The following is a 25,384-nucleotide window of genomic DNA, read 5'->3' on the forward strand; positions in this document are numbered from 1 at the left end:
AGGACCCTGGCCCCGAAGGGGGTGGATTATGATGTCCCACATTGGTTGGGGAGGAGAACAAATCACCCTTTATAAGAGTGTGGAAACCTTCCCTTAGCGCGTTTTAAAGCCTTGAGGGTAAGCCCGAAAGAAAAAGCCGAAAGAAGACAATATCGGGTGGATCTCGGTCTATTAAATATTTTAAAATTTTCAAAAATATATTTTAATTTATTTATTTTTTAATTAGTGTATAAATTGTGGTATGTTTAAGATTAAACTCACCAAAATTCTCGACATATATCTCAGTCAAAAACACTAAAAATAAACAATTTGGACATCTAATCCTAAAAAACAGCCCCTATTTTAAGCAAAGTTCATCGCTACATAATCTTTCCCATACAAACCATTTCCTCATCACCTCCTCCATCCACTATTACTCAACCCCCCCAAAAAAAAAAACGAAAAAAAACCACAAATCTTTCTGCTCAAAACCCACTATTTATCTCTTTCCCATCTTTCTGGTGGAAAAGAGCTTAATTCAATCTGGGTTTTGATCACCCATTTGCAGAAGAAACCCTCTTCATGTAAACAGGAGGTGGCAACAAACAACTTAATAACATGGTCGGGAAGGTGGTCGTTTCGGGTGTATCCTTTATTCTCGTCGTAGGTGTCGCTCTCGCCGTCGTTGCAGTCGTTAACAAGAGAAATGACATGGCAACTGAGATGCAGACTCTGTCCCCAAAGATGAAGGCAGTCGCAAGCATTTGTTCGGGTACTGATTATCCAAAGGAATGCCAATCTACTCTTTCCGCAACTGCACAAAATTCCACTTCTGATGATCCTAAACAATATATTAAAGCGGCCATTGTTGCCACTATTGAAGAGATTACAAAAGGCTTGAATTTAACGGATACCCTTCGAGTGGAGGCTGCTGATAATAGCACCATCCAAATGTCTGTTGATGATTGCAAGGACTTATTGCAGTCTGCTATTGACTCGCTTCATGCATCTCAGTCCACTGTTGGGGACCCTGATATGCACACTGATGCAGACCGTGTCGGTGATGTTAAGACATGGCTCAGCGCCGTCATTTCTTTTCAGCAATCTTGTCTCGATGGGTTGGAGGAAACTGATCCCGATCTCAGACAGAAGATGCAAGGCGGGCTTGATTCTGCTGGCAAGCTTACCAGCAATGCTCTTGCTATCCTGGNACAGAAGATGCAAGGCGGGCTTGATTCTGCTGGCAAGCTTACGAGCAATGCTCTTGCTATCCTCGNTTACCAGCAATGCTCTTGCTATCCTGGATGAAGTTGTGGGGATATTGGAGAAGCTTGGCTTGCAATTGAAGGTTCAACCAAGTGGGCGTAGGCTTCTTGGGACGACAGAAGTAGGAAGCGATGGGTTCCCGACATGGTTGATGGGGGAAGACAGGAAGCTGCTGGCAGCTAGAGGAGGCACCGGGCGAGTGAAGCCCAACGCCGTGGTTGCTAAGGATGGTAGTGGGCAGTTCAAGACGATTGCCGCTGCATTGGCTGCATACCCAAAGGTTCTAACGGGAAGATATGTGATCTATGTGAAAGCAGGGGTGTATGATGAGTACATCATTGTGACTAAAAACATGGAGAACATTTTCATGTATGGAGATGGCCCTAGATCAACTATTGTGACTGGCCGTAAGAGCAACCGCGATGGCGTTACCACCCAAGACAGTGCCTCCTTCTGTAAGTAATTCGAGAAACCCTAAATCCCTAAATCGCGAAATCCGTAAAACCCTAAATCTCTAGATTGTTGAGAAACTAACAAATTGAACCGTAAAATTACCTCGCAGCGGCCATAGGAAAGGGATTCCTCTGCAAATCCATGGGATTCAGCAACACAGCCGGCCCCGAAGGCCACCAGGCCGTAGCCCTAAGAGTCCAATCCGACAAGTCCGCGTTCTTCAACTGCAGAATGGACGGGCACCAAGACACCCTGTACGTTCAAGCGAACCGTCAATTCTACAGGAACTGCGTGATCTCTGGCACCGTGGACTTCATCTTCGGCGATTCGAACACCATAATCCAAAACTCGTTGATCATCGTCCGGCGACCGATGGACAACCAAAAGAACACAGTGACCGCCAACGGACGTGCGGACAATCGGCAGAACACGGGTCTGGTGATCCACAACTGCAGGATCGTGCCAGAGCAGAAGCTGTTCGCGGATAGGTTCAAGATCCCGACATTCTTGGGTAGGCCATGGAAGCAATACGCAAGAACGGTGATCATGGAGTCGACATTGGGGGATTTGATTCAGGCGGCGGGATACATGCCGTGGGCTGGAAACTTCGCATTGGAGACTTGCTTGTATTTGGAGTATGGAAACAGAGGACCTGGAGCGATGACGAACAGGAGAGTGAAATGGAAGGGTGTGAGAGTGATAGGAAGGAACGAAGCCATGCAGTTCACTGCTGGGCCGTTCCTTCAGGGAAATACTTGGCTTCAGGGTACAGGTGGGCCGTTCTTCGTGGGATTGAAGAACTGAGAACAACTTTGTCGTGATTTGATTCCATTCGATTTCATTCCATTCTTGGGAATTTGTTTGGGGCCCTGTGTCTGTGCATTGTGGTTTGATTNTTTTTTTTTTTTTTTTTTTTTTTTTTTTTTTTTTTTTTTTTTTTTTTTTTTTAATAATAGTAATAATAGCCATCATAAAAATAATAATTAATCTACGAACAACCAAACATCATAATCTATTAGATGTATTTATATATTTATATACCAGATGAGTCCATAAATGATCATGGATTGGATTATAATTTGAGTTGATTTTCTGTTACGATAAATTGACGGGTGCAGTGCTAATACCTACGGGTGCAGTGCTAATACCTACGGGTGCAGTGCTAATACCTAAAATGTGAACCATATACCTACTACAGGCCACCATATACCTACTACAGGCCAATCAGCTAGGAAGAAGTGTAAAGTTGTTGAAACTGGCTAGCTGGGATAGAATAGAGATTTCCTTGGTCAAACTAGCAGTTACCAAGGAACCATGGTCAAACTAGCCGTTACTAAGGAACCATGCATTGAATAGGGAGCTGGTGTGTGGTTTCCTTGATCAAACTAGAAGATACCAAGGAACCATGCATAGCACTACACTGAATAGGGAGAGTTACCAAGGAACTATGCATAACACTGCATTGAATAGGGAGCTGGTGTGTGGTTTCCTGGTTTCCGGTTTCCTGGTTTCCCTGATCAAACTAGAAGTTACCAAGGAACCGTTGTAGAAGTTACCAAGGCAAACTAGAAGTTACCAAGGAACCATGCATAGCACTGCACTGAATAGGGAGAGTTACCAAGGAACCATGCATAGCACTACACTAAATGGAGTTGCTGAGTTGAATACACCAGTTACACCTAACATGTGGAATGGGTGAATACACCAGCTATACCTAACATGTGGAATGAGCGCATAAGGATGTTGTGCTCAACCTGCAGGCCTCACAGGAGGTTCTATAGTGTAATTTGTCGGGAGGATTGTTGGGAATTGTTGTCACTCCTCATAATGTTCGACATGTGATGTGAGATTATCTATAAGGGTCATGCCCTCCTGAACAATACAATTTTGCTTCTTATTTTATTGTGACCATTCTCGAGACCAAAAATACTTGAGCCGAGGGAAGTTGTGACAACGAGCTAATCCTCTTATAAAATATTAAACAAGTCGGCATCCTCTTTATTCTCATTGGACTTAATAAGTCTTCGAGCTTTACAATTTTTTTATAATTTCATTAACCAATCAAACACAAAATTAAACTTTAGAATCTTACACATATAGCTTTAATTTTTTTATATATTAAATTTATTAATTTTTAACATTTCAAAATTTATTAAACACCAAATTAAATTTTAATAGGCATTTTGAAGTTAAAAAAAGAATTAAAATTTTAAAAATTAATCGTTATTTGACCAAGCCCGCCCAAATGGCCCAGTTCAAAGCCCAAAGCCCAAAGCCCAAAGCCCAAAGCCCAAAGCCCAAGTTGCAGTCAATGCCTTTTTTTTATTCCTTTTTTTTTTTCTTTCTAAAAAGCTAATTTGAGAAATCAATCCATCCCCGTCCTGTTCTGTGCTGAACCCTCAAACTTCTCCTCGTAGTTCATCACTATCCGCGCCTCCTCGCATTTGCGCATCGCCGCCGCGAGGTCGTTCGGTGTTCGTCGAAATCGCAGAGCTCGATTCACTGTAAACTTCGTTGTACCTTTCTTGATACTTCAATTGCTTAGTCCTTCTTTTCTCTGTCTCTGTAGACTCCACGAATTCTGCCATGTTAATTAGCTACTCTTTGTTCTTTTATTCCTGGCCGAGGTGGGTTTGTATGACTTGATGATTTATGTTTCCTTGTGTATTCCGGGGCATATGTGGGGAAATTTGACAACCAGACTCAATCCAATTCAATTATCGTTGGGTTGACTTTAGATTCCTTTTTGTGTTCTTCTCGTTTTTACATGAAATATTGTTAACAATTCTCCCAATGCCTACTTGATTATTTTTTTACTGCATTTCTTTGTCCTCAATTGAATTTCTTACGATGATACTCCTGCAGAAGTTAAANATTGTTAACAATTCTCCCAATGCCTACTTGATTATTTTTTTATTGCATTTCTTTGTCCTCAATTGAATTTCTTACGATGATACTCCTGCAGAAGTTAAAAACTCTAAGCATGGCTGGTCCTAAGCCTGGTAGCTCTGCTAAAACTCCAAAAGCTGGTAAATATTGTTCCTTTAGTACGGTAGTTGTTTGTGCAATTGCTTCGTATTCCCCTCTTTGGCATGTGTTTAATAGTTCTTCCTTGCTAACTGGACAGGCGGTAAAAAGAAGGAGGTGAAGAAAGAGACTGGTTTAGGTCTCACTAATAAGAAGGATGATAACTTTGGAGAGTGGTATTCTGAGGTGCTGTTTCTAGCTTGATTTTTGTTTTCTTCATTACAAAGTGACTTTGTGTTGGGTAAAGTTATTTGTCTGAATTGAGTTTTTGTTTTCATCACACTTTAACTTGACAATACTTGAACATTTTTCCTTCAACTTAGGAGAGAAATGTTTTATTTTGGTTCATAAGGTCTTGTTTCTAGTTCTTCTATGCCACTTTTTTTTATTTTTTTTTCTGTCGTAAAATGTTGTCGATTAGTGGAATCATATATTATGTTAAATGAACAAAAAAGGAAATGAAGATTTCAAAATTTTTGTTTTGTAGCAAGCTCCCCAGTAATATTACGAACAGGCTGTTTTCAGTGGCTTGAATAATTCGTTTTCTAGTTTGTCTAGGTGGTTGTCAGTGGAGAAATGATTGAATATTATGATATCTCTGGCTGCTATATTCTGAGGCCGTGGGCTATGTCTATCTGGGAGACTATGCAAGTAAGGATGCTTTTCTTTCTATAGTCAATTTTACAATCTATTCTCGCTTTGAAGTTTGAGGATTTTATTTGTCACCGATGCAGGTATTTTTTGATGCAGAAATTAAGAAAATGAAAATCAAGAACTGCTATTTTCCACTTTTTGTGTCTCCCGGCGTCTTACAAAGAGAGAAAGATCATATAGAAGGTTTTGCTCCTGAGGTGACGTTTTAATATTAATATATGCAATAATAGTGAAACTTCTCCGTCTGAATTTGAAATGCTTATTACCTTTCCATTCCTCATGTTCTGTTTGTTCATTTTCAATTTTTAAGCTGATAAAGTGAACTTGGTTTAGTGCTGAAAAATTGGTATTTGGCATCCATTTGAAGGTTGCATGGGTGACAAAATCTGGGGAGTCTGACTTGGAAGTGCCTATTGCAATTCGACCTACAAGTGAGACTGTGATGTATCCATACTATTCTAAGTGGATCAGGGGTCACCGTGACTTGCCTTTGAAACTTAACCAGTGGTGCAATGTTGTGAGATGGGAGTTCAGCCATCCCACACCATTTATTAGGCAAGTACTCTTCCGTGTGTTTTTTTTTTCGTTTCTTTACCTTTCACTATGTTGATGGATTACTTTGGACCTGTTAACAGTTAGATGTTTTATCATTTTGTTTAATGATCTTGATTAAATAATTTTGTTCAATGTTCTTGATCAAATAATTTTGTTTAATGTTCTTGATTATATAATTTATTCAATGTTCTTGATTAAATAATTTTGTTCAATGTTCTTGATTAAATAGTTCTATTCAATGTTCTTAACTAAATGTGTCATATTTGCATAAGTCACTATAGTATTCTTGAACCTTTTAAGGATTTTTCAAGAACTTCATTGTTTTAAAATTATTTGTAACTATTTTGAGAAAATGACCAATTTTTATGAACTACTGACTGCAGGAGTCGTGAGTTCCTTTGGCAGGAAGGACATACTGCTTTTGCTACCAAGGATGAAGCAGACACAGAGGTATCAAACAGATACAGAATTTCAAATTACGAAATGGAAAATTGCTTTTGTCATGGTTGAATGTAGAGATTGAAACTAACTTGTCTTTTCTCAGTTTCTAGTGATGGAAATGAGTCAAATATTTTTGGGATAATGGTTTGAGTGGAAACTTAGGACCTTTAAATGGGAAGAGTAGAGATTTGATACATTGAATCTTTCTTTATTTGTCTACTATCGCCTTTGGGTTGACTGTTTGTGTGAAAATAAAGAAAGTAAATTTAGCATTCTTTTCATCTTCAGCTTCTACTTCAATACTAATGGATTTTTAAGAACATAATAAACTCGTTTGATTTGTTTGATGTCACAAGAGAGTGCAGTGGAGTCTTAAGATAAGGTAACTGTGAAGGTGTTGATCTTTTAGAATTTTTGAGATGTACAATTGTACTAATGGCATAATTATAAACTTTTCTTTCTTGATCAAACTTGGAGATTCAAGCATGCAAACTCCCTTTAATTTGAAGCTGAGTGGGGCCTAAATTGGCTGAGTTCTTCAAGTGATCATCCTCAAGTTCTTAGAACTCAAGGGATGAGTTTTCTTTCGTTGGAAAGCTTGATGGTTCAATTTAGATATCAATTGTGTCATAAATTTTATATTTTATATAATGCTTGGATAACTTTTTAATGGTCGAAACTGATTTTTTTTTTTTTTTAAAACAAATTCAAGTTTGGAAATTATTAGTGATTTATATTTGGAATTTTAAGTCATGTGCTCATATTTTTCCTTGGCATTACATTCTATCAATTGATTTGTTGACGATGAATCATGCCTATTGTTCATTGATAAACTATCCATAGCTGTTACGCTTCTGAATTGTCTTGTCTTTTCTTTGCGAAGAAAACAAAGGTGTATAAATAATTTTAAGAGTAGAGAGGGTAGAGGGAGTGTTAAATCTCCATCTTCATAATCAATCCAAGGGAGATCAAAAAAAAAAAAACCTCGATCTGTCCCTGAAAATATGCAACTCTTTTGTGTAACTTTGGTTATTCTTTAAAGGTTACTTTCATTTCAGGTTCTTGAGATATTGGAACTGTATAGGCGCATATATGAAGAATACCTTGCGATTCCTGTTATTAAGGGCAAAAAGAGTGAGATGGAGAAGTTCGCTGGTGGTCTTTACACTACAAGCGTTGAGGTATAAGTTGACTAAATTTTATGACCTATTTTCAAAATGGTGAATCAATATCCGTTGCTGGTTCAAGTTGTATAAAACCATTTCTTCATGTGTGGTATGTGTGTGCAGGCATTTATCCCAAACACTGGTCGTGGAATTCAGGGTGCAACTTCACATTGTTTGGGTCAAAATTTTGCGAAAATGTTTGAAATAAACTTTGAAAATGAAAAGGGGGAGAAAGCTATGGTCTGGCAAAATTCATGGGCCTACAGTACTAGAACGGTAATATTTGAGTACATTTGGCTTTGGTAACTTGTCAGAGTGAATTTCTGGGTTTGTGAAACAACAAACAGTGATGAAGGCATATATTACCTTTTATGAATGGTCATGGTCATTTCTTTTAGTCGCTTATCTAGTCAAATTGTTTACAGATTGGTGTGATGGTTATGGTTCACGGGGATGACAAGGGATTGGTGCTGCCTCCCAAAGTTGCATCAGTTCAAGTTGTTATCGTTCCTGTTCCTTACAAAGATGCAGATACTCAGGGGATTTTTGATGCTTGTTCTGTCACTTTGGATACGTTGTCTGAAGCAGGAATTCGTGCAGAGGTAGACGCTAGGGATAATTATTCTCCTGGATGGAAGTATTCTCACTGGGAAATGAAAGGTGTTCCACTCAGGATTGAAATAGGGCCTAAGGACTTGGCAAACAATCAGGTTACATATTCTGTCTATTAATATATTTTTCGGTCACTACTGAAATACTGTTTTCCCTTAGCTAATACTTTTTAATGCCTTGGACTATGTTGATACATTGAGCTAATATATAATTATGTNAAATACTGTTTTCCCTTAGCTAATACTTTTTAATGCCTTGGATTATGTTGATACATTGAGCTAATATATAATTATATACTTCTAGGTACGTGCTGTTCGCCGTGATAATTCAGCAAAGAAGGACATACCTAGGGCGTCCTTGGTTGAGCAAGTGAAAGAATTGCTAGAAAGTATTCAACAAAGCCTGTTTGACGCAGCAAAAGTAAAACGGGACACATGCATTCAGGTTATTAATACTTGGGAAGAGTTTACTGAAGCACTCAGTCAGAAGAAAATGATATTAGCTCCATGGTGCGATGAAGAGGTATAGTTTCTTGGTGTTCTTATTGCTATTTTGATTCTGATTGGGAAGGATGACTGCTTTTTGGTTCTGACGTTTCATGAGGCCACCATAATTTTATTTGATTAGTTAAAGGGATTCTTATGGTCAGTTTTTTTTCAATATATTACTCGATATGCGCTCTCATCTGCTGTTTTTTTTTTTTTTGTGTGTGTGTGTGTGTATGTCTGTGTGTGGAGCTCGTGTATGTATCTTTGAAGAGCTTCTTGCACGTTTTGGCTGCTGTAGCTTTAAAGTAGTGTCTCACTTGGATGATTTCTGTGAAATTTCGGGGGTAGTTATCAAATGATATTTTGAACTCCATTGACCACTGGCTTGAGTACATGCATTTTCAAGTGTTTGTTCTATGCCAACCTCTATCATCTACTGGTGCACTTTTCCTTAAGGGGTTTCATTGTTTTGTTCCTCCAGGAGGTTGAGAAAGATGTGAAAACAAGGACCAAGGGTGAGATGGGAGCAGCTAAAACTTTATGTTCTCCATTCGAGCAGCCCGAACTTCCAGAAGGTACTAAATTTCTGTCCAAATCTGGTTTCTTCTNAAAAAAAAAAAAAAAAAAAAAAAAAAAAAAAAAAAAAAAAAAAAAAAAAAAAAAAAAAAAAATTGATAATAGGACTATATATTATCTTTTGACATCTTGGGGGAATTTATGAGCTAAACTCTTTTTGGTTCCTTGAATTGATGTTTGTGCTCAGGTACTAAATGTTTTGCATCTGGGAAGCCTGCCAAAAAATGGAGCTATTGGGGCCGCAGCTACTAAACTACACAAGCTCATGTTTATCACCCACGCTATACTTGGATACTTGTCAAGTAATCAGCTTTAGAGTTCTTGAGTACGAGTGCTTTCAATTCAGTTAATTCTGAGTTCATTAGAATTTCCAATTGTTTAATCATTCACCAAGCAAGTTAACTATAGAATCTTGTTTTACACTTTCTTTTTTTGATAATTTATGGGTTTTGCCTTACAATCTTGTTTTCAGTTCTGTTAAATTATTAGTCCAACGCTTAGAAGCTTCTAAATTTCATATTTTCTTTCTTTCATATTCTCGGGAACTTGTCATGATTTAACTCAGTTATCATCACCCAATAGCGACTTTTAAATGATTCCTTTTTGTAGTCTCATTCAAAGTATCAGTATTGATAATGGCCAAGCTCGGAAGATTGGTACTGAATGAATATCAATGGTACCTCTACCTTCATTGGAGATGGCTAAGCCACTGGGATATTTTAGTGAAAAACTAAGCCTCAACAGCTATCGACTAAGGAATTAAGGTCTCTGATGGTTGATGCTAATGGGGATGTGTCGGAAGTAGTACCAAGCGAAGGCAGTGGTGGGATTAACTTCGACTGACACCATCGAAGTGAAAGGATTGATCGATCTGCTAAGAGATCGTCTTGATCCCATGTTTTCTCTAGTTTCTGTAAAGGGTTTAGGGTTGATGGAACAGACCTAATTGAAACTTTCTTGGTTGGAAATGTAATTGAAATTTGTAAGGCACTGAATGGAAAAACATTGCAGATATTAGGAACAAAATTAGATATCTGCCCTTGTGGGTAAAACTAAAAATAATCTCTAATGGATCTTGCTAGCATGATGGTGCCTATGTACGCTTTTAATCAAGGTGCCTATGTACGCTTTTAATCAATGAATTATTAGTGAATGAATTATTAGTGGGATTAGAGGACTCGAGAATGAGCTTCAACACTACCCAAGTGTGTCATATTTCAAATGAGTTAAAATTGGTAGGTTCTTAACTCAACTAGCTAAGTGAGACCAATATCCATCGATCCAAGTAGATTCTCTATTAAGCATATGAATATGATCAAATCATGATCCTAAGAGACCTTATACGGCTACCATGTATTGCATCTCTATTAAGCATATGAATATGATGAAATCATGATCCTAAGAGACCTTATAAGGCTATCATGTATGGCGTGGCTTAGGCACGTAAGTTTTGAGAAACGTTATAAGGGCTACTATGCATGGCATAGATTAGATAAGTAAGTTTTGAAAAGTCAATATTTGTACATGTGAGACAGTCTCCAAATTCCACTACTATCATCTCATTCCAATTTCTGCCATAATTCCTTTCACAACCCTATTCAAATCTCTCTTGTTTGGAAGGACAATTAGCTCCTTTATTTCCCATTTACTTTATCTTCATTATTCAAAGGACAGTTAACTTTAAGCTTACCCTTTTTCATGACTTAGTAAGTTAGTCAATTTAGATAAGACTAGACTCTGATTATTGGAGAATGAGGATGTATTTGTTCATGGATCCATGCATATATTATACAGTAATATAAGAAACTAAAAGGATAATAAGAAAAGGAGAGCTCAACTGCATGTAGACAATCGTTAAAAAATTAGGATTATAACCATTACTGGCAAATAAACAAGACAAAATCAACCTAAAACCTTAATTTCCATAGGCCTAATAGAAGAAAACAAAGATGGAGCAGCTACTTGTACACTTTTTTGGACAGAAAACCAGCTATCTCAGCTGCAGCTTCATAGGCACCCTCCACACATCGCCCCAGGGCCACACCACAAACGTAGTTTCCACCCAAAAACAACCCTTCCATTCCAGCTTCTCTCAATCCAGCCTTGGCGGTATCCAAAAGATCAAGATGACCAATCAAGAATTGTGGAATGGCTTGCGGCCATACCCTAACACTCAATAGCAAAGGATCCTCTGCATTCGTGTTTATGATGATTTTTCTTAAATCCCGATCGACTGCTTCGACAAGTTCACTCTCCGTCTGTTATCGCACAAGCACTTAAAGTCAACGGTAATAATAATCTGAAGTCTTTGAAGGAGGAAACCAATGTTAGAAAGAAACAAGGTAGGCTTAGAAGAAGGAATTTAAATGGTATTCAACCATTATATGAGCAACAATCAGTAGTAAATCCTTAAGTCAAAGGATGAGCAGAAAAGCAATATAATAATTCAAAGGTCTAAATTGTTTGGCGACTCCCGTGAGTAAAATAGTTTTATTATGGCATCAATATCCCAGCAAGGACAGATGGTATCATCTTAGATCTGGAGAGCTAATGAAAATAGGAATTAATTATGCAACTATGAACAATCTTCTTGCTCAGTGATCTGTTCTCTTTTAACCAGACAAGAAGAAAAGAAGAAACAAAAAGGATTCTACTACTACTCGTGGTTGCAGTAAAGCACGGTATATTGACAGACTTATTTGAAGCTCAGCTAAAGAGAGATGAAGCAAAGCGTTTAGGGCTAGTAGGGTGCTAGTTGCTCAAAATTCACGACTGGATATAATTACTCTTGATCACTTACGGGTGCTTAAAATTTTTCAAAAAAAGAAAAGAAAAGAAAAAAAAAAGGCCTAATGAGGTTCTCAGCACAGCTGTGATACAGGAAAAATACATAGAAGACATGGGCATGGATCATGGAAGTTTCAACCCTTTTGCTTAGCCAAAGACAACATTTGCTCTTCCTTTGGAGGTGGCTATCGAAGTACTTGAGTTTGAACATTACATTAATAATCGGTCAAGGAACAAATGCAATATGAGAAAGGACAAATATATAACTTCAGATGAAAATTAAGCTAGCTATTGTTTGAGGCAGTCAAGGATGAGAGAGGCATGATCAGGGCTGAGCTTTCATTCCAAAAGATGGGACAAAATTGAAGTTTTCCCCGGCCTTTCGTAACCAAGTACACAAATTATAGCAAGAATGGATAGAATTGTTTGATTCCAGCAAGATGCGGGCATAACTAACCTAGGAATCAAATACAAAATAGTACAGCACTCCTTTTGCTACACTTTATAGGAATGATTTGGATGGGTAGTATAATTCGCCACTTTTGTCAAGGTGATCTCTATCAAGATTGATTAATTTGACTCAAGAAAGAAAGTCATTTTGTCCGGATGATATGTGAACTTGTTGGGATGGGGTATGAAGGCTATAAATAAAGGGTTAGGAGATTCGAGAGTTTGACAAATATTAGGTGAAAGTGGAGAAGAGAGATGACCATATCGATAGGTTATCATCCTTGGCATGTTTTAACATAATCAAATTCAATCTACAAACTAAATAAATAAATAAATAATCAGCCTACAAGTGGCAACTTTGCATATTTTCTTTCCCAAAAGATTATGGAGATCTTTTGTTGAAACTATGCGGCACCCAAGTTTGTCAAGATTACTTAGAGTCAGTGACTAGAAGTTCTGAGGCAGAGGCTTCGTTTGTTATTTATACAAGTACTCATCTAAAAAAGTGAGTGACAAATGGCAGTTGAAACTATCCTAACAGGTAGCACCATCATTTCAACACTACTATGCATATAAATATAGATACAACAATAAGCCTTATGTATTTATTTTTTCCAACGAAACCATAAATAGATCAGAAAGATCGTTTCTAAACTGTGGTATAAAAATTACCTTGGCAAGAATTTCAGTATTTGTAGACCCTCCAATGTAGTTCAAGAGTAACACCCTTCCATCTGGTGCTCGATTGGGAAAAAGAGATGAGCTGTATATAGTTCCTGTAACATGTGAATGCACTTCAATTACTCACACCAACAGTTACAGCTGTAAGGACTGCATAGCAAAATTTAGGTCAACAAGGCTAGTAGGGTGCTAGTTGCTCAAAATTCACGACTGGATACAATTACTCTTGATCACTTACGGGTGCTAGCTATTGTTTGACCGATTATTAATGTAATTTTCATCTAAAAATAGTACAGCACTCTTTTTGCTACACTTTATAGGAATGATTTGGATGGGTAGTATAATTCGCCACCTTTGTCAAGGTGATCTCTATCAAGATTGATTAATTTGACTCAAGTAAGAAAGTCATTTTGTCGGGATGATATGTGAACTTGTTGGGATGGGGTATGAAGGTTATAAATAAAGGGTTAGGAGATTCGAGAGTTTGACAAATATTAGGTGAAAGTGGAGAAGAGAGATGACCATATCGATAGGTTATCATCCTTGGCATGTTTTAACATAATCAAATTCAATCTACAAACTAAATAAATAAATAAATAATCAGCCTACAAGTGGCAACTTTGCATATTTCCTTTCCCAAAAGATTATGGAGATCTTTTGTTGAAACTATGGGGCACCTAAGTTTGTCAAGATTACTTAGAGTCAGTGACTAGAAATTCTGAGGCAGAGGCTTCGTTTGTTATTTATACAAGTACTCATCTAAAAAAGTGAGTGACAAATGGCAGTTGAAACTATCCTAACAGGTAGCACCATCATTTCAACACTACTATGCATATAAATATAAATACAACAATAAGCCTTGTGTATTTATTTTTTCCAACGAAACCATAAATAGATCAGAAAGATCGTTTCTAAACTGTGGTATAAAAATTACCTTGGCAAGAATTTCAGTATTTGTAGACCCTCCAATGTAGTTCAAGAGTAACACCCTTCCATCTGGTGCTCGATTGGGAAAAAGAGATGAGCTGTATATAGTTCCTGTAACATGTGAATGCACTTCAATTACTCACACCAACAGTTACAGCTGTAAGGACTGCATAGCAAAATTTAGGTCAACAGAAGTTATAGACTCAATCCCAGATGAAATGTAGAGAATGCAGGTTTACCCAAAGTTGTCACCCCTTGGCTGCGAGGGTGCAATTGACCGAACCCCTTTAGTTCACCATCTACCAAGCGTTCTTTTCTAATTGCTTCTTTTGGATATGATATAGTAACTGATGCAACTGGTGGATAATAAAATTTTGAAAGTGCATCTGCAGCTGTCACCTGCAGGCAAGGAATCATCAAAGAGAAACGAACTTAGAACAGAGAACCAACCAACTAACAAATCCTGGACTTCCTGTGCTCGCACCAGTTGCACGACTTTACAGAATCAGAGATTTGTGCATTCTGCACTAGTAAGTAAACTGAGTTTCTTAATAGTTGGATGCATATACTTTATACAAATTTTAGAAAGCACTAGATGGGTGTGCATGCAGCAAACAGAAACCTCAGAAAAAATTAACTAAGTTGCCTTTGAAGTTTTTTGCTCAAATCAGGCCAAAAATTTTACAATTCAAAGGCATACTAATTTCAAGGAGTTGAGAAAATAAGCAGCAACAACTCGGCATGCACAGCTTCTTCAATCAACCTACCCTTTTTTTCCCACCAACACATGCAAAGATAATGGGAGATAACTCATAATTCTGCTTAATGAATAACCATAATCAAAATGGAATCAGCAAAGAAAAAGCTCTTTATGCAAAGGAGAAGTTACAGGTTTAGGCTATGTTTGATCCTTAGAAAACAGGTTTTGGGCTACCCTCCTATCCTCTTTAAACTGGCAGGTCGCTTTCCCGCAATACATTAGAGGCTTCGTTGACTTATCTTGCTTAGCCACCCTTTCACTAACGAGAAGAAAATCCTTTGCCTCCAACTTATTAGATCCTTTTTCGTAATCTTTTACAGCTAGAAAGAAACAATGGAACCTTCAATGATTAAAAAAACACCGTTGATAGCTTTCTTTGTAATGTCTTTTTTGTAGTCCTATTGATGAAAATAATATTCTTCTCTCAAAATAGTTATAGTTTATGGATCTTTATACCAACTAGAACAATTATTTGTAATCTTCCTTGGTTTGCTTTCGATCTTGGGCTTTCCCACCCTTTTTTGTAATTGTGTCCCATCTATGAAGTGGCTTCTATTTTTTTTTTTTTTTTTTTTTTTTTTTTTTTTTTTTTTTTTNCATTGGAAATTTTAAATAACATATGCAACCTTACCCCCAACAACAAAAACGTATGGTCACTTTTCTTGAAGTTCCAATGTAAGTGAATCTATATCTTCAAAAGAAAATTTAAAAATACCAATAGTTTGACCATATATACTGATTTAGGGTTTCTCTTCTTTGATTCTACCTTAAACATCTATTTTCACTACTTGACTGATGTTTAAGTGTGTTTCCATAATGTCAATTCCATGCTATTAGACACTTAAATCCACTGTGGATGAAGCAAATCACATAATAAAATATACGTTACTAATTTTTACAAATCCATTTTGAGTTTTTGATAACAGGTGATCTGGGTAATAAAAGGGTATGGCTACAATTATGAACACTAAGGAAAGCAATGGAAAAGCTGGAAGTATATATGGAAACTAACACCACAAAAATACTCATGACAAGGTCTTAACAAAAATCATATTCAAGTCACAAGAAATTAAATTACCGAGATTGGACGCAACAGAGTGCTGGCAACATAAGAAGGAACTGTCATGATGACACTTCTGCTTAGAATAGAGATTGGCCCTTCCGGTGTTTCATACGTCAAACTATAACCTCCATCATCCATTTTACTGATACTAGATAGCTTCCAAGACAACTTTACTTTACTTCCCAAGCTACCATCAACAGAAAAAGTTGAAGAATTGAGACTGATAGTCACAAAACTTGTAAGAAATTTTGGTTTTCAATTAGTACTTACCAAGTAGAAATTGCATTTGGCAACATGGCAAGTCCTTTCCTAAAAGATCCAACAGTTTGGCCCTTGGGCTTTGGCAGGCGCCTAGAATGTAAGAAGTTAGTTATTGAACAAGCTTTACATCATGAAGTGGCGAGGGGGGAAAAGAAAGAAAAACAAGGAAACGCCGTGAAGTTAAATCATTACGGATCTCTGGGTGGCTTGTCAGCTTTATTCCTTTCTTGAAATGCTTTGAAAGTTCCACCAATAATACTACCACCATTTTGCTCTAGCTTCCAAACCTTACCAAAAGCTGCTTTCATGCTTAGCTTTGAAGGGTCACCAGCATATACGCCTGAACAAGACAGTTTCAGGTCATAATTGATTCGATGAGAAAAGCAATCCATCAAAGAGGTAAAACCTTGAAAATCTAAAATTATTACAACTTACCTGAAGAGTACAAACAGTGTAGCCATTACTCTTAATACTACTCATCAGTCATTACTATTATGCTTATAATTGAAGGGTTACAAAACATTTTCAGCCCTTCCTCTCCCAATCAACCCTTGCAGAAACACTCACGAGATTCTTCATACCATTTTCAATGATAATTTCTACGGAAGTCCATCTTTTATAAGAGATCTTTTCAATAGAAGTATACCCTTTATATCTTATCATCCAGGAAAATATGCAGTCTCGAAGAGTGAACAAAAGGGATTTGACAGAGGATCTGCAATCCACACAATGACGCTAGAGCGTGCACCAACTTACAATAGTTGGTAAAAATTGATTCAAAAGTTTTATCTCTATACCTCCCGTAAAATCAATTGGAAGTTTTTCTTCTTCTTTTCTTCTTCATTTTCTTTTATATCAATTCAACACATATAGTCAGTGTATAGGTCATTTCTAAGCATTAAAGAACACAAGAACACCTCGGAGACCACACTTAAATGAAAACTTATGAATGAATGAGTGAAAATGTGAGAGGACATTATTATTCTTTCTATATACAGGACGTCTCTTAGGAAAGTGTTCTATTCCTTGTAGACTTTTTCTCTTCCTAAAATTACAACTGCTTATGCACAGTATGCAAGTGGAATGAGTGACATTCAAAAAATACTTTCTATTCTCCAAGTAGACAACAAAAATTTCCATCATAGAAATTATGTTGAAGATAGACCTCATCACTTGTATATTTAGTCTTCCTCTGATCCTTGGCATTCAGAAGCCTTATCAAGGATGACAGATTGCAAAGAAAGTTTAGAGGTTGGTCCCTTTCGCCCTCAGGTTGTAGATTGTGTTAAAAAAGGGCAACACTATTGACCATCCTTTTCTCCATTGTGAGTTCGCTTTTTTCTCATGGAGCTTTGTTGCTGAGCTGGCTGCTGGGTATTTTGTTTTGTTTACCCAAGAAAGTGGATGATTGGCTTTTAGAAGGGTTAGATGCTTGGAATCTAAGAGGTAAGGCCAAGGTAGTTGGAAATTGTGCCTTTAGAGCTCTTTTGTGGCACTTGTGGCAGGAAAGGAATGCAAGAACTTTTGAAGATAAGTCTTTACACTATGATATCTTCTGTAATTTTGTACAAAATATGGCCACTTGATGGGTTTCTTTACACAATTAATTTTGTCATTACAGCCTCTTAATGATTTTAAAAGATTGGAAGGCTCTCTTGTATAGGCTGGCTATGGGGGAATGGGGTGCTCACTACCTCCGGCCCTTAGGTTGTTCTTGCTTCTATTATGAAATATGTTCCTTCATTGGTTCTTAACAATATAATATATATATATATATATACTCAAAATAAAATGGATATATGGACATAATTGAATATAGTGAATCACCTGAACAAAATGGCTCTATCAAGCGTTCAAAAACTTCATCACCAAGGTTCCGACGAACAAATTCTTCCACTGATTCCTCTCGACCCTGTTACCTTTGTCAGTATTACAACATATGAGAACCTAAAACTATAAATTTTTGTTTTGCTGAGATTGATGGGGCATGTAAGCGTGACAATGTACTTAAAAATAGAGAAAGAGGATTGAGAACACAAACTGGAGGAGGAGGGCGAATGCCCAGTGCACCAAAGCCTGCTCTGATTTTTCCACCAAGGCTCATCAAGTCAAAGAAAGGTAGATCATTAGGCTTTGCGGGCACTGGTCTGAGCTTTCCATCCCACAATACAAAGCGAGGTGCGTCTGGATCTCCCAGAACTAGATCATCTTTCAAGCCACTATCTACCTGTCATAGTATATGAATCAACAAATAAACAAATAACACCGGGAAAACGCACCCAAAGAAAAATACTCCCTAAAATAAACTTCCATAGCACTTACAAAATCATAAGAAAATAAATTCCTAAGTGATAGATAGTAACGAATATGAAGATCCCCTCCCACTACACTAATTGGTGTAGTTAGTTGGAGCAAACAAATCCCACGGAACTACAATCAACAAAACTAAGCAACTGAGAGAGGGTACCTTCTTCAACACATACTCAAGACAGATTGACATTTTCTAGAGTGCCTACTTATCCGCAATAAAGAATTTACATTCACAGATTTCGGAGAAGATTTTCGCTCATAGACAGAGGGACCCTTTATTTATTTCTTTTTAGAGGAACGACATGAATAACTAGGTTCACTAGTATGCTTGGAAAAAATTATCACATCACAAGTAAACTCTTAGCATGGACTGATGAGAACGTGTATGAACAGAAGAGCCTTGCTTGTCTTATAATTATGGATCAGGTTACGGTAAATGGCATAATAGAAAAGGTTTTGTCAACTGAGAGTAATAATTTGCCTTAGACAATGGCTGCTTGAATGAAAGAGGAGATAATTGCCCACCTTACTTCGTCTTAGATTATAAAAATTACTTCAAAAGGTTGAAAATTTAAACGTTTCCTCTCTAATTTAACCCCAAAGTCAGTTAGAACCTACAATTTTGCCCATTCCCTAAATAAATTTGGGCTCCCATGCTCAAGAGAAGGTCAACAAAATCAGCTTCAATCCACGAGTGAAAGGACAGTGACATTATTTATAGCAATTCAGCACACAACCCAAAATGGAGAAGACGGGAAACAAATAACGAGAATGATACCAACCACCATAGTGAGAATAGGATCAGAGGGCTGGAAGCTATTAGGACCTTCTTCCCAGAGATAGCCATCCCTCTCAACAGTAGTAATGTTGCCTCCAACGCGACCCCTCGCCTCCGTAACGAGGATGTTAGGGGCAACATCAGAGTGCTTAGTCGCAAGGGCCTGAGCAATACAGAGGCCGCTAATTCCACCACCGATGACCACACAGTCCACAATGGAAGAGGGAGCAGAGCCCTTGGAAGGAGAAAGGGCGGTGGAGCCCTCGGCGATTGAGCACCTGAAGTTGGGGCGAAGGCGATTGATACGGAGAGAGATGCGGAGTGGATGGAAAGAAGGAATGTTTGAGGAGCGGAGAAGAGTGGAAAGGTGAGGGCGCCGGAAGGGGTGGTCGGTGAGGAGCGTGGCGCCGGTGGCCATGGCGGAGAGGTAATTGAAAAAATTGATGGTGAAGAAAGGATACAGAGTTGACTCTGGATTCGTTATCTATAACAACATTTTGGAATGACCTGCAAGTCCCCGAACCTGTCGGGGGCCATTGACAAAAATGAGACAAATTAAGGGGCATTAAAGAAATTTGGATGGTTTTTAATTGCTTTTAAAAGTTTAATTAATAAGCTTAAATTTTAAAAAAAATAATAATAAATAAATAAAAACATTAGACTAGTTTGTGTCTCGGGTGAAAGCACCTAGACTAAAATGGAACGAGACCTGCAAGGTGAGTAGCTTGTCTCGAGTGGATGCCTCCTAAGAGTAACGAAGGTGTGCGAAGGTAGGCTCAAGCTAAGATTCTGCTCGTGAGCATAATGGTATAAGCCTGCCTGACGTTGAGACCGATTAGTTAAACAGAGACGAAACTTGACTATAGTGATCCCTTTTTCAATTTCGAGGCTTTCATCCCGAAACACAGCTAGACCTCGTTCCGTCTATGTCTGTTCAATCTGAATCTTGCAACGTTGAGGTTCCCATAATCATTTCTTTTTTAACACTCATCAATACGTATAAAATTATATTGATATGAAATTATATAAGAAACTCCGACTTTTAAAATGATATTTGATATATTCATTAAATTATGACCGAAATTTTTTAATCACATTTATCGCTAAATATATTATTTTATTACGAGAAACTTTTATTTTACTTTTATTTTAAAAACAAGTAATATGCACTAAATTATCTAATAAAAAATCTTCTAAATTTTAATTAGGTAGACTTTAAATAGAGACTCTATTTAATTTAATTATTAAGTTTAGATATATATTTTTTTTCTTTATATAACTTTCTTTTACCACTTTATTTTTTTTAATTTAAATTGTAATAGATATTCTAAAATTACATTTAAAAGCTACTTTTAATTAATTTTAATCATAAGTGGAACTAAATATCAAAATGCTTTGTAACTAAACACTTTTATAAAATTAATTATAAACTAAAATACTTTAGCTTAAAATATTTATTCTAAATTCACTCTCAAATATTCCTTAATTTATTGAAAATTGCTTTTAATTGTATAAAAATAGAACTAAATATTAAAACAATTACCAAAATTAATTTTAATAAATGAATAATAAATTAGTTAATTTTGGTAGAATCACTATTTCTAAAATTGTTTTCGAACACGGTGTAAGTATCTTATCCACAAAACTACGCAAATAAATAGGTATACGAATAAACCGAGAGCATGTTCGCATGGGAGCTTGAGGATAAGATGACTAGGAAAGGTCGAAAGGAAATGAAAGTTATTACTTATATTAATAATGTGCATTCCTTCTCGATGGCTCAATCATAGAAATTTTATTGTTAAGTATGTTTTTTTAAGAGCAATTCTGTGTTGGACGGTCTCTTAGGAATTTTCCTGTAATATATGTGAGTGAGAACGAAATATGCTCATAGGATTTGTGTTGGTCTGTAGAGGTAGTTTTGACACACTCTTCTACTAAAGATAGTAGATTGTCTCAATCATGCTCTTCGATCAAAAGCCCTGAGAAAAGGAGACCAATTGCACATCCTCGGGTCAACCTCTCAAGGAGGCATGCATCCTCGCTAAATTCAGTTTGGTTCATCTTTAACTTAATTTGTAATATAAACGTAACAAACTCTAAATGATTCTTGTATAAATACTTATCTTCAACCTAAAGAACGTAAGCTTTTGTTTCATTCTCTAAACCTTGCTATACCTAAATTTTATGCGCTAACTTAAGCATTGAAGTCGGTATGACAAGCATCACACCGACGTGTTATTTTTCCTGCAAATGTACGTTTTCCCGTCTCAATTTTGAGCTTATATTTAATTAGTTAAACTATGCTTGGATTAATGCAAGTGTAAGACATAAAGACGTCACGAACACAAAAATGATTTAGGCTATGGTCAACTTACACATTATCCTTTCTCGAATCATGCCAATGCAAGGAATGTTAGTATAAACTTAGCACATTACTCACTTCTACTTGAAGCTGCTACCATTGTTGCTCTTTCAACTAAAGCTCCACTCCACCTTATTCTCATACATACCTTATTGATTCCAAACAATTTGATTTTTTTCACCAAACAAATAACCTTTTTTTTTTCTACTTTTTTTTTTATTTTATTTTTAAAAATAAAAGTATCTAATAAATCCATAAATTCAAAATTTCGTATAAAAAATATTTCTAAATTTTAAAAATTGTCTAACACGTCCTAAATTTTCAATTTGTATCCAAAAAGTTCATGAATTTTCAATTTTAACCTAAAAATATTACAAATATAACACAATTATAAGCACAATCCGAATAAAAATATTTCAACAATCGACACATGGTCAGTTCTCAACGGATGTATCCAAGCACAAGATGGCTGATGTGTCTCGAGACATGGGATGACATCAGGATGCACGAGTCGTGTTATTGAAAATGGAGAAGACAATGAGATACAACATTATTGTGTCGTAGACGATTGAACACACACACACGAATGACATATATGGCTAAACAAGTTTGGATTCTGTACAAGTTGTGTTCGATTGGCGAAGATAAACCTCATCAAACGTTCGACAAAGCCACAAAGTTCAGTGAAAAATCTGATTAGGGATTGAATTCCCCTTAAAACTTGTTGTAGGCGTGTCAAAATCACGACGCTGCACAGTTAAAAAGGTGCAACGTGTCATTGTGATAAACAATTATCATTTGATTTATGCCATAGACATCTATCAATAAAGGCGTTCATCATTAATAAATTTATAAATATAGTAGATCAGCTGTCAAGATAAAAATGGTAAATAAATAAAAAACCTTCCATTAGTAATATACTCCATAAATGGTATATCTTTCATGCACGGATTAAAAAGGAACTTGCATAAAATGTCTACACAAACTACAAAACTACATATTTTTCTGGGGACATGTGTGCAAATAAAGCATCCAAATCTCCCGTCCTGAATATAAAANCAACGTGTCATTGTGATAAACAATTATCATTTGATTTATGCCATAGACATCTATCAATAAAGGCGTTCATCATTAATAAATTTATAAATATAGTAGATCAGCTGTCAAGATAAAAATGGTAAATAAATAAAAAACCTTCCATTAGTAATATACTCCATAAATGGTATATCTTTCATGCACGGATTAAAAAGGAAATCCCGTCCTGAATATAAAATTTTATCCCTCCTTTTGGTAACCACTAGCTTTTCCATTGTGTGGCTCTAAGCTTATGATATGATAAGATAAAATAATGGCCAAACTCATCAGAGATCTAGGAGATTGCATTACAAGCTTACAAGTTTACAAGTAACAGAAGCAAAGTGAATTCTTCTTCATCTATGTAAAGAAATGGGATCCTTGTTGACATCCACCTACATCTATCCTGTCAAAATTACTTGATGTATCGAAGTTCTGTTGGGATTTCCTTTTATATTATTTCCAACCCCATTTCTTGCATCATACAAACATTGCATTCTTGGAGAATATTTTGTAATAATGTTCCTTTTGGAGGCCTTTGGAATCATATATCTACTTGCATGAACTCATATCCACTTTTATCAACTAAAGCCAATAAACAGGGCATCAGATCGACATCAAGCTATATATACTAGAAGCATTTGTCATTTTGAACCAACCAGCCATTCCCATTCTTCTTACCTAGTTCACTAAGGTTTATGTTCTTACCTCATTTTTCCGGTTAGCATGAGCATTGACTAACCTCGGTTTGGTCGTTGTTATCTCTGATCTTATTGTATGCTTTTTCTTACAGGTATTCTTGCAAGAGATGGATGCTGGCAGGAACAATGGAAGCTCCACATATGAATGCTTGTTATTTGGTATTTTGCCTATACACATAAATAAGAGAAGTATATGATTATGAAATCTTTTAGAATTGAGTTGTGAGGAAAATATGAAATATAATATGTTGCTGACTTCTTTAATAAAGCTGATATATGTGTCTACAGACATGGACGATACTTTGTACCCTAGAAGTTGTGGGATTAACCTGGCATGCCGGAAGAAAATTGAAGGTAAAGTTTAACACAAATGATTTCTANACCTGGCATGCCGGAAGAAAATTGAAGGTAAAGTTTAACACACATGATTTCNGCCGGAAGAAAATTGAAGGTAAAGTTTAACACAAATGATTTCTAAGTTGGAAAACACATAAAAGTCGTACTATTAACGGATGATGTTATTGTTTGGATGATAATGAATGCAGAGTTTATGTTGAAGTATCTGCATATGGAGGAAAGTGAAGTGCCTAGGATCTGCTTGGATTTATATGTGGAATATGGAACAACAATGGCCGGGCTAAAGGTGAGTTCGAGGTTATTAATATCTTAATCAGTTGAGCTATGTTTAAGCTGACACTTCACTACGTCTAATGACATGAAGATAATGATGATATGCGTGATATTCTTACCAGGCTTTGGGTTATGAATTTGACGATGACGAGTATCACGCCTGTGTTCATGGTACCTTACCTTATGAGGCACTGAACCCTGATCCAGTTTTGAGGAACCTCCTACTTTCCATGCCACAGCGTAAAATTGTAAATAAACAACAAAAGTCATAGCAATTGATAAAAAAATACCTGTATTTGTATACTTCTTTGTGATCCTACATAACTTTGTGCAGATCTTCACAAATGCTGACAAGGGCCATGTAGCTCAAGTTCTTCACAGGTTGGATTTGGAAGATTGTTTTGAAGGGGTTATATGCTTTGAAACTCTTAATGACCAATCTTCAGAAAGCAAAAGCAATGGCATCCTCTGCAAGCCCTCCATTGAAGCCATGCAAGCTGCCATCAAAATTACTGATATTGACCCCAAGAAAACGGTAACAAGACCGACTATCAATATATTTATTTAGCTTTTCCCTGTTCCAGAGAATTAAAAAAAATCACTAAAAAGTTTTCCTTTTCCATCCTCAGATCTTTTTTGATGACAGCATCCGAAATATTGAGAGTGGAAAAGCAGCAGGCCTTCACACAGTTATAGTAAGTATTATATTTGTTTTGGTTGGCATTGGACTTAATCAATTGATCATGATGCCCTGAATCAATCTTCAATGCCATCCTGAAAATATCGCATCACCTGCAGGTTGGAAGATCAGAGTTAGTCCCTGGGGCTGACCATGCCTTAGGTAGCATCCACAATATAAAAGAGGCATTACCAGAGTTATGGGAAGGTGAAGACGTCGACCTGCCAGAGCAGGCTAAGCAGTCCCCTGCAGTTGAAACTATGGTCCATGCATAATCCTGCCCATCCTAAATTTTGAATTAAGCATCTTCATGGCTTAATAAGATGAATGCATTGACTATAAACTTACAAGAATTTAAAAATATATTTACAGGCAGAATGCAAAATAAGTAGTATAACATAGAAAAACCTTTCTGTTCTGCAAGCTTTGTTACTTCATGTGGAACTAATTCATCCCAAAGAACTGTACCTCATGCCCACATGGGTGGATATTTAGACGAATTTGTACTTCATTTGTTTCTCTGTTACCTATGAATATGCTGTAGCAGTTCTCAATCTACTAATAGCTTACAGTTTTAACTATTGATATGCTGCAATCATAATACATTGCTCGATACTCATAGATAACAGCACTGAGTCTCACAAGTCTCACGTGTCGACCACGCTAAAAAAATTTAAATGTAGAACAGGAATTTTAAAGAT

General features: G+C 36.7%; 4 protein-coding genes across 4 annotated transcripts; 3 read left to right on the forward strand and 1 right to left on the reverse strand.

Annotated features, from left to right (window-relative positions):
* Nucleotides 1–250: 250 nt before the first annotated feature.
* Nucleotides 251–2,583, forward strand: LOC111790477 (pectinesterase-like). Its single transcript, XM_023671391.1, has 3 exons — nt 251–1,162; nt 1,257–1,700; nt 1,808–2,583. Exons 1-3 carry the CDS (start codon nt 598–600, stop codon nt 2,500–2,502), a joined length of 1,704 nt encoding a protein of 567 aa, XP_023527159.1. The 5' UTR covers nt 251–597; the 3' UTR covers nt 2,503–2,583.
* Nucleotides 2,584–4,061: 1,478 nt separating this feature from the next.
* On the forward strand, nt 4,062–9,677 carry LOC111803500 (proline--tRNA ligase, cytoplasmic-like). The gene is made up of 13 exons (XM_023687936.1): nt 4,062–4,202; nt 4,664–4,727; nt 4,826–4,911; nt 5,284–5,376; nt 5,460–5,576; nt 5,747–5,934; nt 6,318–6,384; nt 7,434–7,556; nt 7,665–7,817; nt 7,967–8,251; nt 8,457–8,675; nt 9,123–9,216; nt 9,405–9,677. Exons 2-13 carry the CDS (start codon nt 4,682–4,684, stop codon nt 9,467–9,469), a joined length of 1,536 nt encoding a protein of 511 aa, XP_023543704.1. The 5' UTR covers nt 4,062–4,202; nt 4,664–4,681; the 3' UTR covers nt 9,470–9,677.
* A 1,305-nt stretch (nt 9,678–10,982) lies between these two features.
* Nucleotides 10,983–19,740, reverse strand: LOC111806315 (protoporphyrinogen oxidase 1, chloroplastic-like). Its single transcript, XM_023691595.1, has 9 exons — nt 19,239–19,740; nt 18,188–18,373; nt 17,974–18,058; nt 16,339–16,486; nt 16,156–16,236; nt 15,901–16,072; nt 14,302–14,461; nt 14,070–14,173; nt 10,983–11,475 (listed from the first exon to the last, which is right to left on the reverse strand). The coding sequence occupies exons 1-9, from the start codon at nt 19,650–19,652 to the stop codon at nt 11,176–11,178; spliced, it is 1,650 nt and encodes a 549-aa protein (XP_023547363.1). The 5' UTR covers nt 19,653–19,740; the 3' UTR covers nt 10,983–11,175.
* A 3,517-nt stretch (nt 19,741–23,257) lies between these two features.
* On the forward strand, nt 23,258–25,209 carry LOC111777193 (uncharacterized protein C24B11.05). The gene is made up of 8 exons (XM_023656674.1): nt 23,258–23,367; nt 23,467–23,533; nt 23,663–23,728; nt 23,920–24,017; nt 24,127–24,252; nt 24,339–24,539; nt 24,634–24,699; nt 24,803–25,209. The coding sequence occupies exons 2-8, from the start codon at nt 23,482–23,484 to the stop codon at nt 24,956–24,958; spliced, it is 765 nt and encodes a 254-aa protein (XP_023512442.1). The 5' UTR covers nt 23,258–23,367; nt 23,467–23,481; the 3' UTR covers nt 24,959–25,209.
* Nucleotides 25,210–25,384: the final 175 nt, after the last annotated feature.

The sequence above is a fragment of the Cucurbita pepo genome, chromosome LG01 (assembly GCF_002806865.2).
Source record: "Cucurbita pepo subsp. pepo cultivar mu-cu-16 chromosome LG01, ASM280686v2, whole genome shotgun sequence".
In the NCBI taxonomy this organism is placed as follows: Eukaryota; Viridiplantae; Streptophyta; class Magnoliopsida; order Cucurbitales; family Cucurbitaceae; genus Cucurbita; species Cucurbita pepo.